The 19,646-nt window shown below is 41.6% G+C and overlaps 2 protein-coding genes across 5 annotated transcripts in view; both read left to right on the forward strand.

Annotated features, from left to right (window-relative positions):
• Positions 1–11,692, forward strand: part of CANX (calnexin) — a 35,551-nt gene extending 23,859 nt beyond the window's left edge. For all 4 annotated transcript variants that reach the window (XM_037498190.2, XM_037498191.2, XM_054690856.1 and 1 more), the window contains 7 exons: positions 855–968; positions 1,547–1,703; positions 3,641–3,856; positions 4,836–4,955; positions 5,777–5,900; positions 6,050–6,129; positions 8,523–11,692. In XM_037498190.2, the coding sequence (XP_037354087.1) occupies positions 855–968; positions 1,547–1,703; positions 3,641–3,856; positions 4,836–4,955; positions 5,777–5,900; positions 6,050–6,129; positions 8,523–8,576 (865 nt within the window). In that variant the 3' untranslated portion in view covers positions 8,577–11,692. The remainder of the gene's footprint in view (positions 1–854; positions 969–1,546; positions 1,704–3,640; positions 3,857–4,835; positions 4,956–5,776; positions 5,901–6,049; positions 6,130–8,522) is intronic.
• A 1,308-nt stretch (positions 11,693–13,000) lies between these two features.
• The window catches only part of MAML1 (mastermind like transcriptional coactivator 1), a 39,939-nt gene continuing 33,293 nt past the window's right edge, over positions 13,001–19,646 (forward strand). The window contains exon 1 of the mRNA XM_037498173.2: positions 13,001–13,336. Within this exon, the coding sequence (XP_037354070.1) occupies positions 13,001–13,336 (336 nt within the window). The remainder of the gene's footprint in view (positions 13,337–19,646) is intronic.

The raw sequence follows: 19,646 nt of genomic DNA on the forward strand, positions 1-19,646 counted from the left end.
GCATTTTCATTTCTCTTAGGTATGTATTGCAGAGTGGAATTGCAGGTCTGTGATAAGTATGGTAACTGTTCAATTTTTTGAGAAACTTTTTTTTTTCCAGAATGATTGCACCACTTTCCCACAGCAATATTTTGGGGTTTCATTTTCTCCCCATTCTTGCCAATACTTTTTTTATCAGTCATTTTTGTTAGCCATCCTAGTGGATGTGAAGTCATGTTATTGTGATTTTGATTTGCATTTTGCTGATGATTAATGATGTCAGTCATCTTTTCTTGTGCTTATGTTTGTATATCTTTGGAGAAATGTCCTTTCAGATTTTTTGCCAGTTTTTAAATGGGGCTTGTCTTTTTATTTATTTTTTTCCTAAATTTATTTTTATTTATGCATACAAGAACTGGGGTACAGGCCAGTGGTGTGAGGGGTGAGAGGATTCACCAGAGACAAAGTAGGGAACAGAATGGGGCAGATTGACTGAAATACACTGCTGAGGGAAGCAGTGGGCTATTTAGGAGAGGTCTGCCATGCCATGTGGCTAGCTCCCTGGCCAGGGATTGAACTCATGCTTCAGTGACTGTGGACAGCTTCATAAAAGGTTGCATCTTAACCCCTTGCACCACCAGGGTGGCCAGGGCTTGTGTTTTTATTATTGAGTCATAAGAGTTCTTTATGTATGCTGGATAACTAGGACCTTATTAGATACCTGATTTAGGAATTTTTTTTTATGAGAAATTACTTTAAATTCTGAGAGTAAGCAAGTCCTAAATATTTTTTATGTTGTAGGTTCACGAAATGAGAAACACCTTGTGATTCTCTGGTGAGTATTGTCACAACTAATTTTTTCTTATGTATTTAAGGGATGAAGATGCCCCTGCTAAGATTCCAGATGAAGAGGCCACAAAGCCTGAGGGCTGGTTAGATGATGAGCCTGAATATGTACCTGATCCAGATGCGGAGAAACCAGAGGATTGGTAAGAGCCTTAGTCAACTTTTAAAATTGTCTGCTCTTTTTTTGAAATAAGAGTTAATAATTAAGCACAGTGCCCAAACTTCAGTGTGGAGCTCAACAGATTTAATTATATTTTCATCCTTCTCTTTCTCTCTCTCTTTTTTTTAAGATTTATTTATTTATATAAGCACTGGGTACAGTCAGAAGCGCGGGAGGGTGAGAGTGTTCACCAGAGCCAGAGTGGGGAACAGAACAGGCAGACTGACGAAATACACTGCTGAGGGGAGCAGTGGGCGCGGCAGGAGAGGTCTGCGCGCCATGTGGGACCCTCGCCAGTGGCCAGGGATCGAACCGGCGCTGCAGAGGCCGCAGGCAGCTTTGCAGCCCAGTGCTCAACCGCTGCGCCACCAGGGGAGGCCCCTTCTCTCTTTTTTTTAATGCATCTGTCTTGAAAACGCTGGTTACTGAAAATGTAGAAACAAAATGATGCTCTATAGTACGACACTGAAAGCATTCTTGCATGATTTCAGGGGAACCCTGGTTTGGCCTTTATAGTCTAGCATTATAGAGCTCATTGGTAATTTGTTCATATCTCCACAGGGATGAAGATATGGATGGAGAATGGGAGGCTCCTCAGATTGCCAATCCTAAGTGTGATTCAGCCCCAGGGTGTGGTGTGTGGCAGCGACCTATGATTGACAATCCCAGTTATAAGGGCAAATGGAAGCCTCCCATGATCGACAATCCTAACTACCAGGTTTGTGCCTTTCAGTGATTGAAATACTTTGTTAATCTGTTGCTTGTAATGAAGCTGTCAGGTTGATCATTGTATTCAAACTGCTGAATTAAAAACAGTAAATTTCATAAATTGAGAGGAAGTTTCATTTGTTAAGTGTTGAAAAGATAAATCTAGAAAGTGGAAAAGGCTTTGATAATTGCTTTGTAACTTATCTTTAAAAACAAAGAAAAGAAAAATGCAAGACCTGTGTCATATAGGCACTCTGCTATTGTTTGGTGGGGTGCTTCAGCCACAGGATCCCAACTAGCAATCTGTGTAATTGGGTGGATAGAGGAGTGTGATGGGAGATAGTTCTCCCCGACAGGTCAGCTCATTACTTGACCTCATTGTCTTAAACTGTAAAAAGACTGAGGCTCAAATGAGGTGATTAGAATTAAGGTAGTGATGTTACCAAGCTTAAAGTTTATGTGGACGGGGCCTCCCCGGTGGCGCAGTGGTGAAGCACTGGGTTGCAAAGCTGACCGCAGTCTGCAGCGCCTGTTCGATCCCCAGCTGCTCCCCAACCACCGGAGGAGGGTCCCACATGGTGCGCAGACCTCTCCTGCCGCCCGCTGCTCCCCTCAGCAGTGTGCTTCGGTCCTTCTGCCTGCTCTGCTCCCCGCTTTGGTTCTGGTGAATTCTCTCACCCTCCCGCGCTTCTGACTGTACCCAGTGCTTGTATAAATAAATAAATAAATCTTTAAAAAAAAAGTTTATGTGGACATGTAGCCACTCAGATATATGGTCTCTCTTCTAACTCTATCCTAGTCAAATTATTATTTTTTTAAATATTTATTTATTTACTTATTTATACAAGCACTGGGTACAGTCAGAAGCTTAGGAGGGTGAGAGAATTCACCAGAGCCAGAGCGGGGAGCAGAGCAGGCAGAAGGACCGAAGCACACTGCTTGAGAGGAGCAGCGAGCAGCAGGAGAGATCTGTACGCAATGTGGGACCCTCCTCCAGTGGCCAGGGAGTAGCCAGGGATCGAACCAGCACTGCAGAGGCTGCGGGCAGCTTTGCAACACAGCGCTCAACCACTGCACCACCAGGGAGGCCCTGGTCAAATTATTTATAATCAATAATTTCAACTTATTTTGTCTCACTTTAAAATGTGTAGGTCTGTGTCTGTATATATGCACTATGTGTGTACTTTTCTGTTTTTAAATATAGTTTTGACTGTGTGGGTAAATAAGATAAATTTAAAATTGCCCTTTTAAAAAAAATAGTTTAATTCTGTGAATGATCATTTCGGTAGATTGCATTTTCGCTTTTAGTGTCTTTGCTGCAGTAATCATTCTTGTACATGTCTGGTTACAGGTAGTAATTATTTCATTAGGTAGTTATCTAGAAGTGAAATTACTTGTTGAAAATTATGTACGTTTTAAAGTTTGGTGGTTTTTTTTTTTTCCTTTATCCATACAAGAGCTGGGGTATACGCCAGAGGTGTGTAGTTGTGGGGAAAGGGGATTGTGTGAGAGGATTCACCAGAAACAGAGTGGGGAGTAGAACAGGCGGACTGACTGAAATACACTGATGAGGGGAGCAGCGGGCAAGTCAGGAGAGGTCTACTGTGCCGTATGGGTTAGTTCCCTTGACGGGGATCAAACTTGTGCCGCGGTGGTTGCCGATAGCTTCATAATGCTGAGACTTGATCCCTTGCACCACCAGGGAGGGCCAATTTTATACATTTTAAATCACCTCTGAAATCTGTACTGAAGAAGTTGTCCTGCCCCCACAAGCAGTTGATAAAAGTGGAGGCTGTTGGAATGTGCCAAACAGAGTGAGGTCTTTTAAACCTAGTTAATTTTCACAGTCAGTGCTTTTCTTCATGGGTCTTGCAGAATTTATCTCATAGTAGCTTCACCATAAATTTGTGCTGTTACTTCAAATAATTTAAAAATCTTTTTCTCTAGGGAATCTGGAAACCACGGAAAATACCAAATCCAGATTTCTTTGAAGATCTGGAACCTTTCAGAATGACTCCTTTTAGTGCTATCGGTTTGGAACTGTGGTCCATGACCTCAGACATTTTTTTTGACAACTTTATCATTTGTGGCGATCGAAGAGTAGTTGATGATTGGGCCAATGATGGTTGGGGTCTAAAGAAAGCTGCTGATGGGGCTGCTGAGGTTTGTGCTTCCTTGTTTCTTGCATGTTTATATTGTTATTGCAGGTAATTTCAACTTTAGTGAAAAGCTCTTTGTCACAATTTTCCCTTATTTGAGACTGTGCTAAAGATAAAATACTAGGGTTTTTGACATGATCTCATCAGTTTAATGTAATTAGCATTTTCAGAGCCTCAATTGTGTTTTATGTAGCACTTTCTAAATTGTGTTAAAACTGAACAAAGTTTTTTTTTTTTAATTTATTTTTATTTTTTTTTATAGAGGCATGCTTTATTTATTTGTTTGCTGGTTTGTTTGTTTGTTTTGTTTATACATGCACTGGGTACAGTCAGAAGTGCGGGAGGGTGAGAGAATTCACCAGAGCCAGAGCGGGGAACAGAGCAGGCAGAAGGACCCAAGTACACTGCTGAGGGGAGTAGCGGGCGGCAGGAGAGGTCTGCGCACCATGTGGGACCCTCCTCTGGTGGCCGGGGAGCAGCCAGGGATCGAACCGGCGCCGCAGAGGCCGCGCGCAGCTTCGCAACCCAGCGCTCAACCGCTGCGCCACCGGGGAGGCCCAAAACTGAACAAAGTTTTTAACAAATTCTTAAACATTGATTCTTGGTTTAACCATTATATGGAATTTTCAAACAATCATGTGACCGAGCTGTGAATTGGAGATCCAGAGACACTGAAATCAAGAAATTCTTGAGTTCACCGGTTCCTGAGATATTTGGTTCCTGCAGTAATCATTGAGGTTAAGGGAATCTTATGCATATGATTTAGTAGCTTTCACACTTAAGAAGGGGGAAATCACTTTTAAGAAAAGAGAGCAGGAAAACTGAAGTCTTTTTACTTCCTTCTTACATTGTATGAACATCTTAGCTTGATGAGTCTTTGGAAAAAGGATCCAGAGTATATAGTAATCAAACAGTTGGAACAGTGCAGCCTATATTTGGTGTCTAAAGTCAGAATTTGAAATTGGTTTTATCTTGCTTTTCAGCCTGGTGTAGTGGGGCAGATGATCGAGGCAGCTGAGGAGCGCCCCTGGCTGTGGGTAGTCTACATTTTGACTGTAGCTCTACCTGTATTTCTCGTTATCCTCTTTTGCTGTTCTGGAAAGGTATGGATTTTTTGGGGGAAGGGGGTAGAGTAGGATGTTCACTTTTAGGAAGAACTCTTACATGTTAAGGTTTTCTGGCAATGACTAGGCTACATTTGGTATGGACTTCTGAATCCTTATTCATTGTGGTCATTTACTGTGCCCATGTGGGAGTAGGATTTGTAACTCCTCAGTTTCTAAGCCCACTATATTACTATCCTTAATATCCAACAGCAGCTTTCCGAAGGGAAAAAACTTAGCTATGAAAGCAACCATCTGGATGCAAACTAGTTTTTCCTCCTGGCATAGCTGTTTTTATTCTCATACTTTATAATTTGATCTTTGATTTCTCATCTGTTTCTCCCTAACTTCCCTATCCTTCCCCCCTAAAAAAAAACATGTGGGGGTGAAATATTTAATTTTTGGTTAAATTAAGTTTTTGGTTAGCCCTTGTTGCTTGCAGTTTTAAAAAAGAGACTATTTTGTTTAAGGGCTTAGCTTCTGAAGGAGGATTATGGTTCACTTTGCATTCAAGGTAGCTTGTAACCTGATCTCCATCTCTTTTCCCAGCCCTAACCATCACCACTATTCTGTCTATCTGTGCTCAGTTACTTTGACTGTTTAGACCTACACATTCCTGCCTTTCTTCTTAGTGATCATTCTACCCTTGACCCATACTCACCAAAGAGAAAGCTCTCAGAAAAGGAATTACATCTCACTCATGTCTGTGTGTCTTTTCAGTATATACCCTGCTACAGAGCTTTGCTCAGTGGCAATCGCTAATTATATGATAATGTAATACATAAAAATGTAAACAAAATTGTGTTTGGGGACTGTTTCAGAAACAGTCCAGTCCTGTGGAATACAAGAAGACTGATGCTCCACAACCAGATGTAAAGGAGGAAGAAGAGAAGGAAGAGGAAAAGGACAAGGGAGACGACGAGGAGGATGCTGAAGAGAAACTTGGTAAGAAGCAGGTGTTAGTATACTTGCCAAGACCGAGATGATGTCAAACCCTTATAAGCACGTTACTATAAAAATGGGCTTTAGAGGTTTGTTCTAATTGTCTAATTACCAAAAACAACAAAATGTAAGAAATTAAATTTTCTTCTTAGAAGAGAAGCAAAAAAGTGATGCTGAAGAAGATGGTGGCACTGTCAGCCAAGAGGAAGAAGATAGAAAACCTAAAGCAGAGGTAAGAGAAGGGGGGAGTACATCTAGGTTGAAAGTATATTAAGTGGCAGGGAGTATTTTCATGGGGTACTGTTCAGTGGCTATGACAGTAAAAAATCAAAGCCAATTTTGTAAAAGTGGAATTCTTAGTAATATAGTTTATTTGATACTTTTGAATTACATCAGAACCTGACATCTATTTTTCTGTGGTGAAATGGCTTTCTGGAATAAGTTGAAGGTTGCAGGAAACACTAATAAAATGCATTTTATCAGGAAACACTGATAAAATGGCAACTTCAGACTATTATTTAACAGTTCTGTCTCTTCCTTCTTATTGTCTCCTCCAAAAGCATTTCTTGAACAAAACACTGCATTCTAAAATTTTTGTCCATGTTACTCACAGTTTATCATTCATTTAACAAATGTTTGTGCAGTGCCCACCTATTTGCCAAGTATTGCTTGCTTTTGGGGACTGAATTGTGTGTAAATTCTAGTGGGACGATCAGATAATAAGCATAGACATTAGAAGAAAGTAAATGAAAATGGTATGTTACAAAGCAATACTCTGAAAAATACAGGGCTGGAGAAGATTGGAAGTATTGAAGGTGGTGTTGGTTGCAGAGTTAAAGATAATTGGCTTTGTTGAAGAGTTGACATTTGAGCAAAGACTTGAAAAATTAAGGATTTTGCCATGGAAATGACCATAGGAAGAACATTCCTAGCAAAGAAGAGCAGCTGGTACAAAGGTGTATGTATAGTGGTCGTCTGGAAGGCCAGTATGATCAGCAGAGGAGAGTCAGAGAAAAAAGAGAGTGGGGAAGGCTCCTGATGTGTGGGGCTGCCTAGGCAATTGTGTGGGCTTGGCTTCTCTCTTAATCTGTATTCTGCACTACTCTAATCTAGAGGCGATACTGGCTATGATTGGCTTTATAGCTAACCCGTCAAAGAAAAATAATGCTGTTAGTGTCTAGCACCAATTCTTGTCAAATAGGCAGGCTTTGGGGTCATAGGAACAGGATCTGATGATGCTGTATGCTGTGTTTTCTATAGACTAAGGAGAATCGAGGAAATTAATTAGAAGGCTGGTGTAATAATCCAGGCAAGATGTGGTGTCTCTGAGCAGGAGGAGGATGTGAGAACTTGTTGGGCTTCTCGATCTGGCTTTTCTGGTTGGATTGGTTGTTTTTTGTTTGTTTTTTTTAAGATTTACTTTATTTATTTATGCATACAAGAGCTGGAGTGCAGGCCAGAGGTGTAGGGGGTGGGGGGAAGGTGAGAGGATTCACCAGAGATAGAGTTGGGAGCAGAACAGGCAGATTGACTGAAATATACCACTGAGGGGAGCAGCGGGCAAGACAGAAGAGGTCTGCTGTGCTGTGTGGGTTAGTGCTGTAGTGGCGTGGATAGCTTGATAATACTGAGACTTAACCCCTGTGCCACCAGGGAGGCCCTGGATTGGCTTTAAAGTCTGAGGGAAAGAAAGTACTTTTCCTTACCAAGGTCCCCTTTCCACCCAAGAGTTGTTCCTTTCTGGGAAACTTTCCATTTTCTTCCACCACAATTTTATTGATGTCCTCACTCGTGTTTTCCTTGTATATAATCTGTTTCAACTAAAATGCAGAGTTGATCTTTCAGGTAGGGACCAATTTCACCTTTTTTATATTTCCCCAAACTGCCTTTTACAAGTTGCTGTTTGCAGTAGGAAGAGCCCTGGGTTTGCAGTGTGGAGTATTTTGTGGAACCCTCATTGGAAAGTCTTTACTCCCCATGAATCCTAACTTCCTCAGCCTCAAAATGGGGCTACTGTGCCCACAGGCCAGAAGATTAATTAGGATTAAATGAGAACATATGAGAACATGGTAGCTGGCCTTTTTAAAGAAAATGTGTATGGGTTAGGCTGGATGAGAAAAAGTACATTTTTTTTTTTTTTAAGATTTATTTTATGCATACAAGAACTGGGGTACAGGCCAGAGGTGTGGGGGTAGGGGGGGTGAGAGGATTCATCAGAGACAGAGTGGGGAACAGAACAGGCAGATCCACTGAAATACACTGCTGTGGGGAATAGCAGGCGAGTCAGGAGAGGCCTGTTGTGCCATGTGGGTAGCTCCCTGGCTGGGGATTGAATTTGTGCTGCAGTGGCTGTAGATAGCTTCATAGGTTGCAACTTAATCCCTTGCACCACCAGGGAGGCCCGAAAAAGTACATGTTTATAGAAAACAAAAAAGACTAAATTAGAACACACCTAATACCACCACCTCTGAGGTGATCATTGTTTTGGTGCGTTTTCTTCTATTTTGGCTTTTCTTGTGTTTTCTTTATATGGGTTATGCTTAGCCTGACTGGTCTTGAAAACTAGTGCATTTGTTATTTTTAAAATACGCTAATTATACTGAATTTCTTTTTTTTAACCAACAGGAGGATGAAATTTTGAACAGATCACCAAGAAACAGAAAGCCACGAAGAGAGTAAAACAATCTTAAGAACTTGATCTGTGATTTCCTCTCCCTCCCTTTCCCCTTCAAGTATGGTCCCAGGAGAGGACCTGGCACACCTTAGGTTGAAACTCAGAAAACCTCCAGACGTCACCATCAACAGGTTCCAGTTGAACACTAGCCCGTGTAATTTTAAACATCTAGCAGTAAATAATTGCACTTGTGACATAAGGACCCTGTTTCTGTAGAAAGAAAGTATTTAACATAATGGTTGTGAAACATGAAGCAACTAACTTGTATTTTTTTGTTTCTAAACATCTTTGTTTTTTAAAAATAGATAGAACTTTGCCGATCTTTAAAATCTTGGCTTAATTTAATATATTAGTCTGTCCATGCAGAAATAACACCAACCTTTAGAAATGCTAGGGGGGTGAATTGCAGTTTTTATAACCAATTCTGTTTTTTAAGTTTGGTATTGCAGAACTTTCAAGTGTCTCTGTCCCTTAAAATTGATGATCATGTTGAAAGTGCAGTCATTTGTGGTTAAAATCTTGTTTTGCTTGCTTCCATTACTCAGTTCCTTGTAAGGAAACAGAGGAGAGGGATTGGATGGAAATCCAAATTCATATAAAGGTTCTGTTTAAATTGTATGAAAAACAGACATAAAAAAAAACAAAAAACCTTTAAACTTGATCTTGATTAGACCATGAAGTATGTATTTTCCATTGTCCTCAGAACAGCTCAGTTCCCAGATGCTGTGCAGTTAGTGGAGGAGGTAGCATCATGTGTCACAGGGCTTTCATATTTCACACACCAGGAGGGTATAGGCTCCTGCCTTCTTGAACAGGTAGCTTTTTATGAAACGCTAGCAGGGCATGTGAGCTCTAGAATAGATGCCGATGTTTTCATCACTTCTTTCACTGTGTTGACACTTTTCTTACTACTTCCTTCAATTCCCAGAGCTTTCTCCTCTGCTATGCATTTTCTTCACAGTGCAGCTTGCAGTCCAATGCTGAAAATAATTATAAGCTCTGCATAGTGTTAAGCTTTATTGTGATTATGTGTATGTTTCTTCCTTTAAAAGCAGACCCACACCTTTCCAGGGTCAAAATACAGGACAGAATACTACCTTTCATTTTGATCCATTTTTTTCACTCTGTGTAAAGACTTACAAGTCTAATCCAGAGGCTAGCCAATTCAGAATTGAACATAATTGAACACAGGCTGAAAGTATTTATGGGAGAAGTGACGATTAGCATGAGTTATCTGATTTTTGTAGCTGCTAAACCTTTTGTCTTCATTTGCAGTTCATGTAACAGTTGTGTCTTAAATTACACGATAAAGCAGTCCTGTTAAATTTTTTTTTTTAGTTAGTATGTGGCTTGTAGGAATTTTTTAAAAAGTGATCTTAGGTTTTTGTTATTTCTTTTGGGATGCAGATGGGTGCTATCAGAGCCTCTCCCCCATCATTATAGTGTAATAATATCACTATTACACCACACTGAAATGTATTCAGAATTAGATGTTGTTTTAGCTTTATTCTTCAGAGGTGTTTCAAATGTACCGATGATACTGTTCTTGCACTGAATATATAAACACTCCAGAGTGTTTATATCGGGGAGATAATGGGGAGGAAGTATATTCATAAAAAATGAAGGCTGTATCTGTTTATCTTCAAGTTTTTACTAGTTCCCTTAAATTTTTATGAGGGTGGGATGCATTTTTCTTGCTCTTCAGTGCTTTATCTTTTCATCTATTGTCTGTGGTCATAGTGACCTTAGCTATGTAGCAGATTTTTCCCAGATGTATTGAGTACAAATAAACAATTACTTAGCAAGACCTGAAAATATGTCTGCAGGTTTCTCCTTGAAGCAAGAGTGTGGAATCTATTGCATTTCCAGAAATTGCCTTCACGATCCTCTGATGTTGTATTTCATGCCTCACAGTTTCTTTCCAGCTGAGCTGTGGAATGAGCAGTTTGAATCAATGGTGTGTTTATTTGCTTTTCCATGGTTATTTGGCAAGGTTTGTCCCCCAAAAAGAAGTCTCTTTTTCACTGTTTTTGTTTAAAGGTATCCAGCCTCCTAATTGTCTGACACATTAATGAATGACCAGCAGCAGTGTTCAGCTATCAAAAAGGCACTTACGTTATGATTTTACATGCTGGTTATCTGTCCCATTGTTGTAAAATGTTCCCTCAATCAGTTGTTTTGCTCAGTTTCTCTTACCCACAAAATCTCCCCATTTTTCTCAAACTGTCACATTACTAAATGGTATTACATTAAAGCCCTGTGTTGTGTCTCCTTTTGACTGAACTTCTTCGTAGTAACCTTCAGTTTGTGTTTTGCTCTTTCAATAATGGGTTAATATTTTAATTGACCTGCATGAAAGTTTGCTAAAATATCCAAACTGTTACAGACTTGATATACTCAGTATATACTTAATACATTGCAGCCCTTGGACTTAATTCAGTCATTTCATTATAGCTTTTGCTTTCTTTTCCTGCTGGATTAGGTTCTGTAGTTTCTGTTGTATAATAGGATGATAGCAACTTAGAAAAGGGGAGAGAGTAATTTGTGGATAACATCCTTGAAGATTTATGGGAACCTTTGGCGTTTTTTAATTAGGAAATAATCTGCAGAATCAGAATCCATCTTCACATATTCTTACATATTTCTGGGGTTTTGTGAGAAAATTAGGCCAAAACATTTAGTAGTGTACTTTTAGGTTTTTGGATTGTTTATTGAAGTACATGAAATGTAGTGTTCCTTGTTACTGTTTTTCCTATTAAAAGTAGTTCTGGTATAAAAATTGTTTGAAGATTGGTGAAAAGCAGGATCATGCAATAGTCCATGAGCTGTGGACACTTAACTTGATGGACCAATTATTTTTTCACTGCATTTGTTCAAGAACAAGTAATACTAGAATGAGGACTCATTTTTTCTTAATTTTATTGCAACAATTGTACTTCTCAAAATTACAGCCTTTTCCTGGCACCTCTTGTTTAACTGTTTAACAATTAGGGTGCCAGTACCTTGGTATCTCTTAGCCCAGTATCGACTATCTAGTTTTCGAACTGACTGCTCCTGTTTTTTGCCTCTACAGTCTCCAATCCCCTTTGCCTACTGGTTGTAATGCCAGAGAATAATTGTCTTTGGGTGGACTTTGTTGAGTAACTTCATTTTTACCTAACTCGTGTTTTATTTTATTTGTGTAATTTTTAAAAAAGATTTATTATATATGCATACAAGAACTGGGGTATAGGCCAGAGGTGTGTGGGGTGTGGGGGTGAGAGGATTGACCAGAGACAGAGTGGGGAATAGAACAGGCAGATCGACTGAAATACACTGCTGAGGGGGGCAGTAGCGTGTGAGTCAGGAGGTCTGCTGCGCCATGTGGGTAGCTCCCTTGCCGGGGATCAAACTCATGCTGCAGTGGCTGCTGACAGCTTCATAGGTAGGTTGCATCTTAACCCCTTGGGCCACCAGGGAGGACCCTAACTCATGTTTTAAAAACATTTAATGTAAAGCTTGTGGCCAGGCTGGTTTTGACGTAAGCATCCTTGCAGTGAATCTAGACTGTCCTTCACAATCTGCTGGGGTTTTTTGGTTTAACTAGCCAGTCAACTGTAAACTTCAAATTTGTTAAAATGGAAGGTGACAGCCCCAGTAATTCAGAAAGGTGCAAGAGAAAACTTCTTCCAGCTCACTTGTGGGCAGTTCTGACCCATCGAGGCGCGGTGTAAGACAGGCGGTCGGAGAAAGACAGTTGACTTGGGAAAGGAGTGGCTACCGAGTTTATCGGGGCTGAATTCCACAAGGCTGCAGAAAGAAAATGGTGAACTATAAGGCCAGGCCTGCGTCTGGGTTTGGCCTGGAACCCCGCGCCGACCGCCCGTTTTCCCCGCCGACCCGGAAGAGCCTGCCTGCGGGCGGCCGACGCTTAACACCGACTCGGGTCGGTCACACTTGGCTCGGCGCCCGAGACTGCGGCCCGCCCAGGGGCTTCTCTCCGCCCCTCACTTGAGAATTCCTTTTAAACTGCTCAGGAACCCCGGCGCACTCTGGCGTGCTCTTCCCCGCCCCTCGGGCGGCCCGCTTTTCTTCCTCTGATTGGCCACAGTCTCTGTTCGTCAGCCCTGACGCCGGGGTCGACTCCCGGGGCTCCGCCCTCTTCCGAAAGCCCTGAAAACAATTTTAAGATGGCGGCGGCGACGGTGCGGAAAACAATGGGACCGGGGCAGCTGGGACAGGCCTCGGCCTGAAGCGGGCAGCGAGCGCCGGCCCGAATCGGGCCGAGCGGGGCCGAAAGGAGACCCGCCGCCGCATGCAAGCCTCTTCCCCAGCACGCGGGGCCATGGCGCGGCCGTGAGGCGCACGGGCCGCCGGCGGGGAGCGGAGCCTGCAGTGCCAGCCGGCCCGAGAGGCCCGCCCCGGGCCCGGCCCGTGCAGCCCGCGGCCCATGGTGCTGCCCACCTGCCCCATGGCGGAGTTTGCGCTGCCGCGGCACAGCGCGGTCATGGAGCGCCTCCGCCGGCGCATCGAGCTGTGCCGGCGCCACCACAGCACCTGCGAGGCCCGCTACGAGGCCGTGTCGCCCGAGCGCCTGGAGCTCGAGCGCCAGCACACCTTCGCCCTGCACCAGCGCTGCATCCAGGCCAAGGCTAAGCGCGCCGGCAAGCACCGGCAGCCGCCCGCCCCGGCCCCCGCGCCCGCCCCGGCCCCGGCGCCCGCCGCGCCCGCCCCGGCCCCGCGCCTCGACGCCGCCGACGGCCCCGAGCACGGCCGCCCTGTCGCGGTGAGTAGGGCGCGGGGAGCAGCCCCTTTCCCGGAGATGGTGCCCGGACGCCGGCAACTCCTCGGGTCTGACTCGGGGAAGGCTAACATGGCAGGAGCTGAGCGGTTGTCATCTGCGGGAAATGGCACGGTGGCGTTACTTTGGGAAGTGACACTGTGGCACTCCTTTGGGAAAACATGACCGTAAGGACTTTTACATGAAGGCTGGGAAGACTGGCGAACGGTAGCTGGGAGGTTTTCTTCCAGACTTGATTCCGAAGTCTTGAGAACTTTATTTTGGAGCTGGCTGACTTGAGCGTTGCCAGTGAGAGTAGTCTCCTTCTGCATAGTGGGCCCTTGTCCTTTGCCGGGTCGGGGCTTAAATATGGAAATATTTGCCCATCTCAAACTTCTGAGTGAGAAATCCAGGCAGCTGAGCACCTTAGTAAAGGCAAAAAGTACTGTTCATTGAGTTGTATAAGAGGCTTCCTTGTTTAGGCAGCCCTGAAATTTGTGAACTTGTGATTTCAGTAATACTCTGATAATTCCAGTTTTACTATTTATAAGGCTGTTTAAAAATTTCTGATGCTATTTGAGAGTACGTTGGCAAATTATGTTTTTTGAATTCTCAGTAGATATTCAGGAAATTTGTTGGTTAGAGGTTTCCCCCTCTGAAACTGATTCATAAAAGGGAAACATGGGTTTTTGTTGTATTATTGGTAATTTAAAGTTTAAAGCTATGGTACCAATCTGATTTTTCTTTTGTATTGAATGCATGTCTGTTACCTCTCACGTAGGGTATTGCAGTACTCTGCCCTGACTGTTCTTTGGCATTTCATCTTCTTCCCCTTTCCACTCTAAATGCTGTGTCCCTCACATATCCTGTGGTCTAGTTGAGTTGTTTTCCTTATTATCACCCCAGTAGAGAGCCTGGCTGCTGACCTGGAAGACCGAATACCTTAGGTTTCATTGCTTATTGTATCTAGTCAGGTCTTCTCATCACTTTCATCTGTAAACTGGGAATGTGCACGATACTTAGTCTCAATAGAATGTGACTTCAAAGATAGGAGTGTGTATGTGAAAATCTCTCCGAAATGGAAGAGCTGCCTGCAGGATCTCCTCCTCACCTTTCAGGTGGACTCTTCTTCCTCTTAAAGCTAATTTCTTTCTTTCTTTCTTTTTTTTTTTTTTTTGGTTAAGCAATGAGAAAGATATTTTTTTAAATAATAAATTTTATTTTTGTAATCCCCATACAATTGCAACCCCCTTATTTTGACCCCAATCCCTCCCCTCCCGCCCTCTACTCCCCATAGAGTGTCTCTGGTTCATAGTTTTTTGGATTTTGATTTTCACTTTCTTATAGTTACTCATTTTCCTGGTCCCTTATTTAAGTTTTCTAGATTCCTGCTATGAGTGAGACCATCCGGTATTTTTCTTTTTCTTTCTGGCTTATTTCGCTGAACATGATCCCTTCCAGCGCCATCCATGTTCCTGCTAACCACCTGTCCCATAGCTGTGAGAATCACTTCCTTTGTTAGAACATTTAGGAATGGTATTGTCTGTGCTCTTTATTTTCAGTGCATACCTACAGAGTAAGGTCCTGTCTTGCCATCTAGACTCTAAGCTCTGGGAGCCAGGGAGGGACTAGACTCAGAGTCCAGTACAACTCTTAGGTCCTCAGCATGTGTTTGTTGAGTGGTTGATATTAAACTTGGTAGTACTTTACTCAGCAATCTAACCTGGTATGTGCTAACCTTAAAAAGCAAAATGGCTTCACTTAATGAGTCTCCTTTACTGACTGCTTATGTTGTATGGAAAGACTTTAAGAATAGTGTGGTTCATTCCATTTTAAATAATGAAAGCTCGTACATAAAAATTTTACTTTTACACACAAATGGCTGCCTTGAACTCCCGTGGAAATTAGATTAGTAGTGATTCCATTTGTTTAAAAGAGAATATATCATTTAAATCCTGAATTCCTGGAGAGAAAGTGGGCTTGGTGTCTCAAGAAAGTCTCAGTATGTTAGGACTTGAATCTGGCTTGTCAGTCATTCTTTCTGCTTTCGGAGCCTGATCAGATAAGGCATGTTAAGTTGTTGTCTTATCAAGTTAAACCTTGACCCATACATTTCATGAGTGGAAGTGTTCTTCCGCCTACCTGCTAGGAAGAGGGACCTTTTTCACTTCAGTCTCCTCATGAGTCTTTAGTCATAGGAAAGGAAGATCAGTATCACCAAGAAAGCACTGGTGTTTTCTCAAGTTTTAGTGGCTCCTTCAGTTCAGAGGACAGGGAGAGCACAGTTTTGCACATAGAGATAGGAGAAAGTGCCTCTTAGTCATTGGTATTTTTGACAATTCTGTGTATGTTTTTGACCTAATTAATATTCCTTAAGGAATATTATTCGTCTTATTTTTTCCAAATGTGTTGCAGTACTGTTAGGCAGCCAATTCATCACCAAGATTGTATCAGCAAACCATTTGTACAACTGAAAAGGGATCAAATTTACAAATAGAATTTATATTCAGGGTTTTTTCCCCTCTTAGGATATTCCAAAACAGCAAAGTCTTAACCACTACCTGCTTAGTCTGTTAGAGATGGATCACAAACAGTACTTCACATTTTTTTCTATTCTTGTTGTCGAGGAATGACCTCATTAGGTGATTTTTTTTTTTTTAAATACTGCATGTGCTCTTTAGAAACCAAATAGTTTTCTCCTGATAGTTAAGATTGACTTCCTTTTATTAGGAATGCTAAATTATAGAGAATTATCTACCCTCTATATAAACATTCATTCTGTAGTGAAAAATAGTCCTTACAGTAACTTGAACACTTTCTTTTACTCAAATGCTATAAAGTTCACCCTTTGCCCTTTGTATCCACTGTTGTCAGTTACACTTTTGCTGCTTACTCCTTAAGTTATGTGATAGTTCACAAGAAATTTGACAGTTGTAGACCAACCATTCATGGAAATTGCCTCCCCTCCTTAGTATAGGTATGTGAAATTTCTCTTTCTCACCTTTTTTTGTACATTAATTTAGAATTTTAGAGAAACGCTATATAAACATTACAAAGAATAATTACATACTCTTCACTCAGAGCTTGCCCATTGTTGCTGTCGGTGCCACTTTGCTTAATCGTTTGCACACATTGTGTCCTCTCCACCTGTTTTGCTCTCTCCTCTTCCTAACTTCCATTCTCAGAAACACATGCAATTATACAGACTCCTCATGACCTTATAGCCTCAAACATCCCAGTGTATACTTCGCAAGAGTTAAAAAAGATGTGTGAAATTTTAATGATTTTGTAGATTGAATGTACTTAAGAATATGCAAGTAGGTTGTTTCCAGGGAGTAGGTATTTCGGAATAGAAAACATTGTACTGTAATTGTATAGGGTAGTTTGAAAAAAGGTAACTGTAATATGACTTCAAGCTCCTATTTCTTTCTGTGACATCCCAGACCTTGTCCTAGTATCCTCCTTTTTTTTTTTTAAGATTTATTTTTATTTATACAAGAACTGGGGTACAGGCCAGAGGCATGGGAAGGTGAGAGGGTTCACCAGAGACAGAGTGGGGAGCAGAACAGGTAGACTGAAATACACTGCTGAGGGGAGCAGCGGGCGAGATAGGAGAGGTCTGCCGCATCATGTGGGTAGCTTCCTGGCCAGCAGCGGATTGAACCCGCGCTGCAGAGCCTGCAGACAGCTTCACAGCGCTGCGCTCAACCCGCTGTGCCACCAGGGAGGCCCAGTATCCTCCTTTTTATCTTCACTATCTCCTTTCCCCTTGGGTTCTTTGATTCAGCTTGAAAGCATGAGCAAGTATTCTCTTCTTTGTCTTTTCTCACCCTCGAAATAGTTTTCCATCATCTTCCTTCCCTTTGTCCTTTCCACTTTAACTTCCCATTACTCATTTAACCCATTATAATCTGCCTTCTACCTCTCTTACTTTTCTGAAGTTGGAATTACCAAATTCTTACTCATCATTCTTCACTACCTCATTAAGACTCTTCTCTAGCTTCTACTCACCTGATTTTCTTTTTAGTTTTTTGGTTTTTGTCCTGTCTCCTTTCAGCTACCCCTTATTAATTCATGCAACAAATATGTGTGTACTTACTGTGGCCAGAGCATATTCTAGGCGCTAGGGATATAGTATGAACAAGACAGAACTGCTCTCATGGGGAAGGAGATCAGTGATTTTAAACATTAGTTTTTCTGTTATGCTAAATGCTAAGAAAAAAATTAAATCAGATAATGTGATACTAAATGACTTACAGTAGCAGCTTAAGATGAGACACTTATTTTGACCCTAAATGACAGGAGGGCAGCAGTCAACTGAAAGTCTCAGGAAAGAACATTCCAATTAGAGACAACATCAGAGAGGAGGTCACTGTGGCCAGAGCAGCATGGCAGGCAGGCAGCTGGTATGACAGGTAGGTGAGCAAGGACCAGATCAAGTGCAGGGGGATGTAGTAGTGGGTTTTTAAGCAGAAATATGATGTGACTTAACATTTTTTAAAGACCATTCTGGTGCTAGGTAGAGGGTGCTTATGTTTGGTGTGGACAAGAGTGGATACAGTTAAGGCTTTTGCAGTGATCTGAGCCGGGGCTGGTAGTGGTAATAGGTAAGGAGAGGAAGAGATGGATTCTGGACGATTGCTATACTCCGTGTCATAGATTCTTTCATGAATTCCTTTATTGCCTGTAACAATAAGATGCTCCAGATCTGTCTTCCAAAGTTCAGATCTGTATTTTCAGCTGTCTCCTGCGCGTTTTTACCTTGATTTCCCGTATGCTCCATTATTCCTTCTGCGTGTTTTCCTGGTCCAGTCTTCTTAAGCAGAAACCTGGTATTACCCACTCCTTTGTGCATTTCCACCTTTCAGTGGTCATTTGTTCATCCAACACTGAGCTCCTGCCGGGAGCCAATCTTAAACTGGGTCATAAGATTCAGATGATTTACCCAAGGGTATTCAAGTGGAACACTGATTTCATGGGCTATTTAATGAGTTCTAGAGTTCAATAAATGTGGGAGACATTGTGATAAACAAATGTAAGCAGTTTCACTTATTTTGGACATTTCCAAACCTTTAATACTGTTAATATGCATGGAGACTTGGGCTTTTATCAAGTAGCATCTAATAGGGCCTTAATACCTTTGGGAAACTAAGCAAACACAAAATTATTATAGTGAGTAAATCTTTGAATTTAGGGTTTAAGTGTCAGAGGCTAGAAGATGAAGCTGCAAAGGTAGGAGTCATACAACGAAAAACCTCATTGGATACTGGTGTTTGGAATAAATAATTTTGAAACATTGCGAACCCTGTCATACATTTTTATGTTGACATCTAAAACTTTTCATCATAAATTTTTAAGCTTATCAAAAATTATAATGCATTTATTGTGATGATCAATTATATACTAAGTTACCTTAACTCAATTTATTATGTATGAAATGACATTCATATAGCACAGAACCTTATATATGCTACATATATTTAATGTGAAGTATTGTAAAAAGGGGCAAAAAATACTGTTTATAGTTGTAGGAGCTGTAACTTGCAGAGAATAATAAATATTAATATTTAAAAATAAAGTTATCACTTTTTTTTTTAATTTTTTTTTTTATATAGAGGCATGTTTTCTTTCTTTCTTTTTTTATTTGTTTGTTTTTGTTTATACATGCACTGGGTACAGTCAGAAGCGCGGGAGGGTGAGAGAATTCACCAGAGCCAGAGCGGAGAGCAGAGCAGGCAGAAGGACCGAAGCACACTGCTGAGGGGAGCAGCGGGCGGCAGGAGAGGTCTGCGCGCCATGTGGGACCCTCCTCTGGTGGCCAGGGAGCAGCCGGGGATCGAACCGGCGCCGCAGAGGCCGCGGGCAGCTTCGCAACCCAGCGCTCAACCGCTGCACCACCAGGGAGGCCCTAAAGTTATCACTTTTTAAAATGTAGCTTATAGAATCTGACCTACCTTAGTGATATGTTATTTTTCAACCATTTAAAGAATGCTTTTCTTCAACAGAAATTTTTAATTATTCCTTTTTCTTCTGGAACTTGTATTTCTTTCACACTTGCCCCACATCATTTTATTCTAACAGTGAATGCTTGAAAGTCTTTTTATTTGGTCACTATAGCTTAGCTCTCTGCAGCAACCAAAAAAGAGTCTTAAAATTGACTTGAAAAACTTTAATTTACTTTGCCCATAAAACATGTTTTTTCTCTTTATAAAGTTGATTTTTTTTTTTTAGGTCTTGTGTGTTACATCTTTTCATAGGCAACAAATACAATGCATTATAAATTTTTATAAATAGTTTTAAGCAAAAAAGTACGAGT

The sequence above is a fragment of the Talpa occidentalis genome, unplaced genomic scaffold (assembly GCF_014898055.3).
Source record: "Talpa occidentalis isolate TD23 unplaced genomic scaffold, MPIMG_talOcc4v2.1 talOcc4.9, whole genome shotgun sequence".
NCBI classification, from domain to species: Eukaryota; Metazoa; Chordata; class Mammalia; order Eulipotyphla; family Talpidae; genus Talpa; species Talpa occidentalis.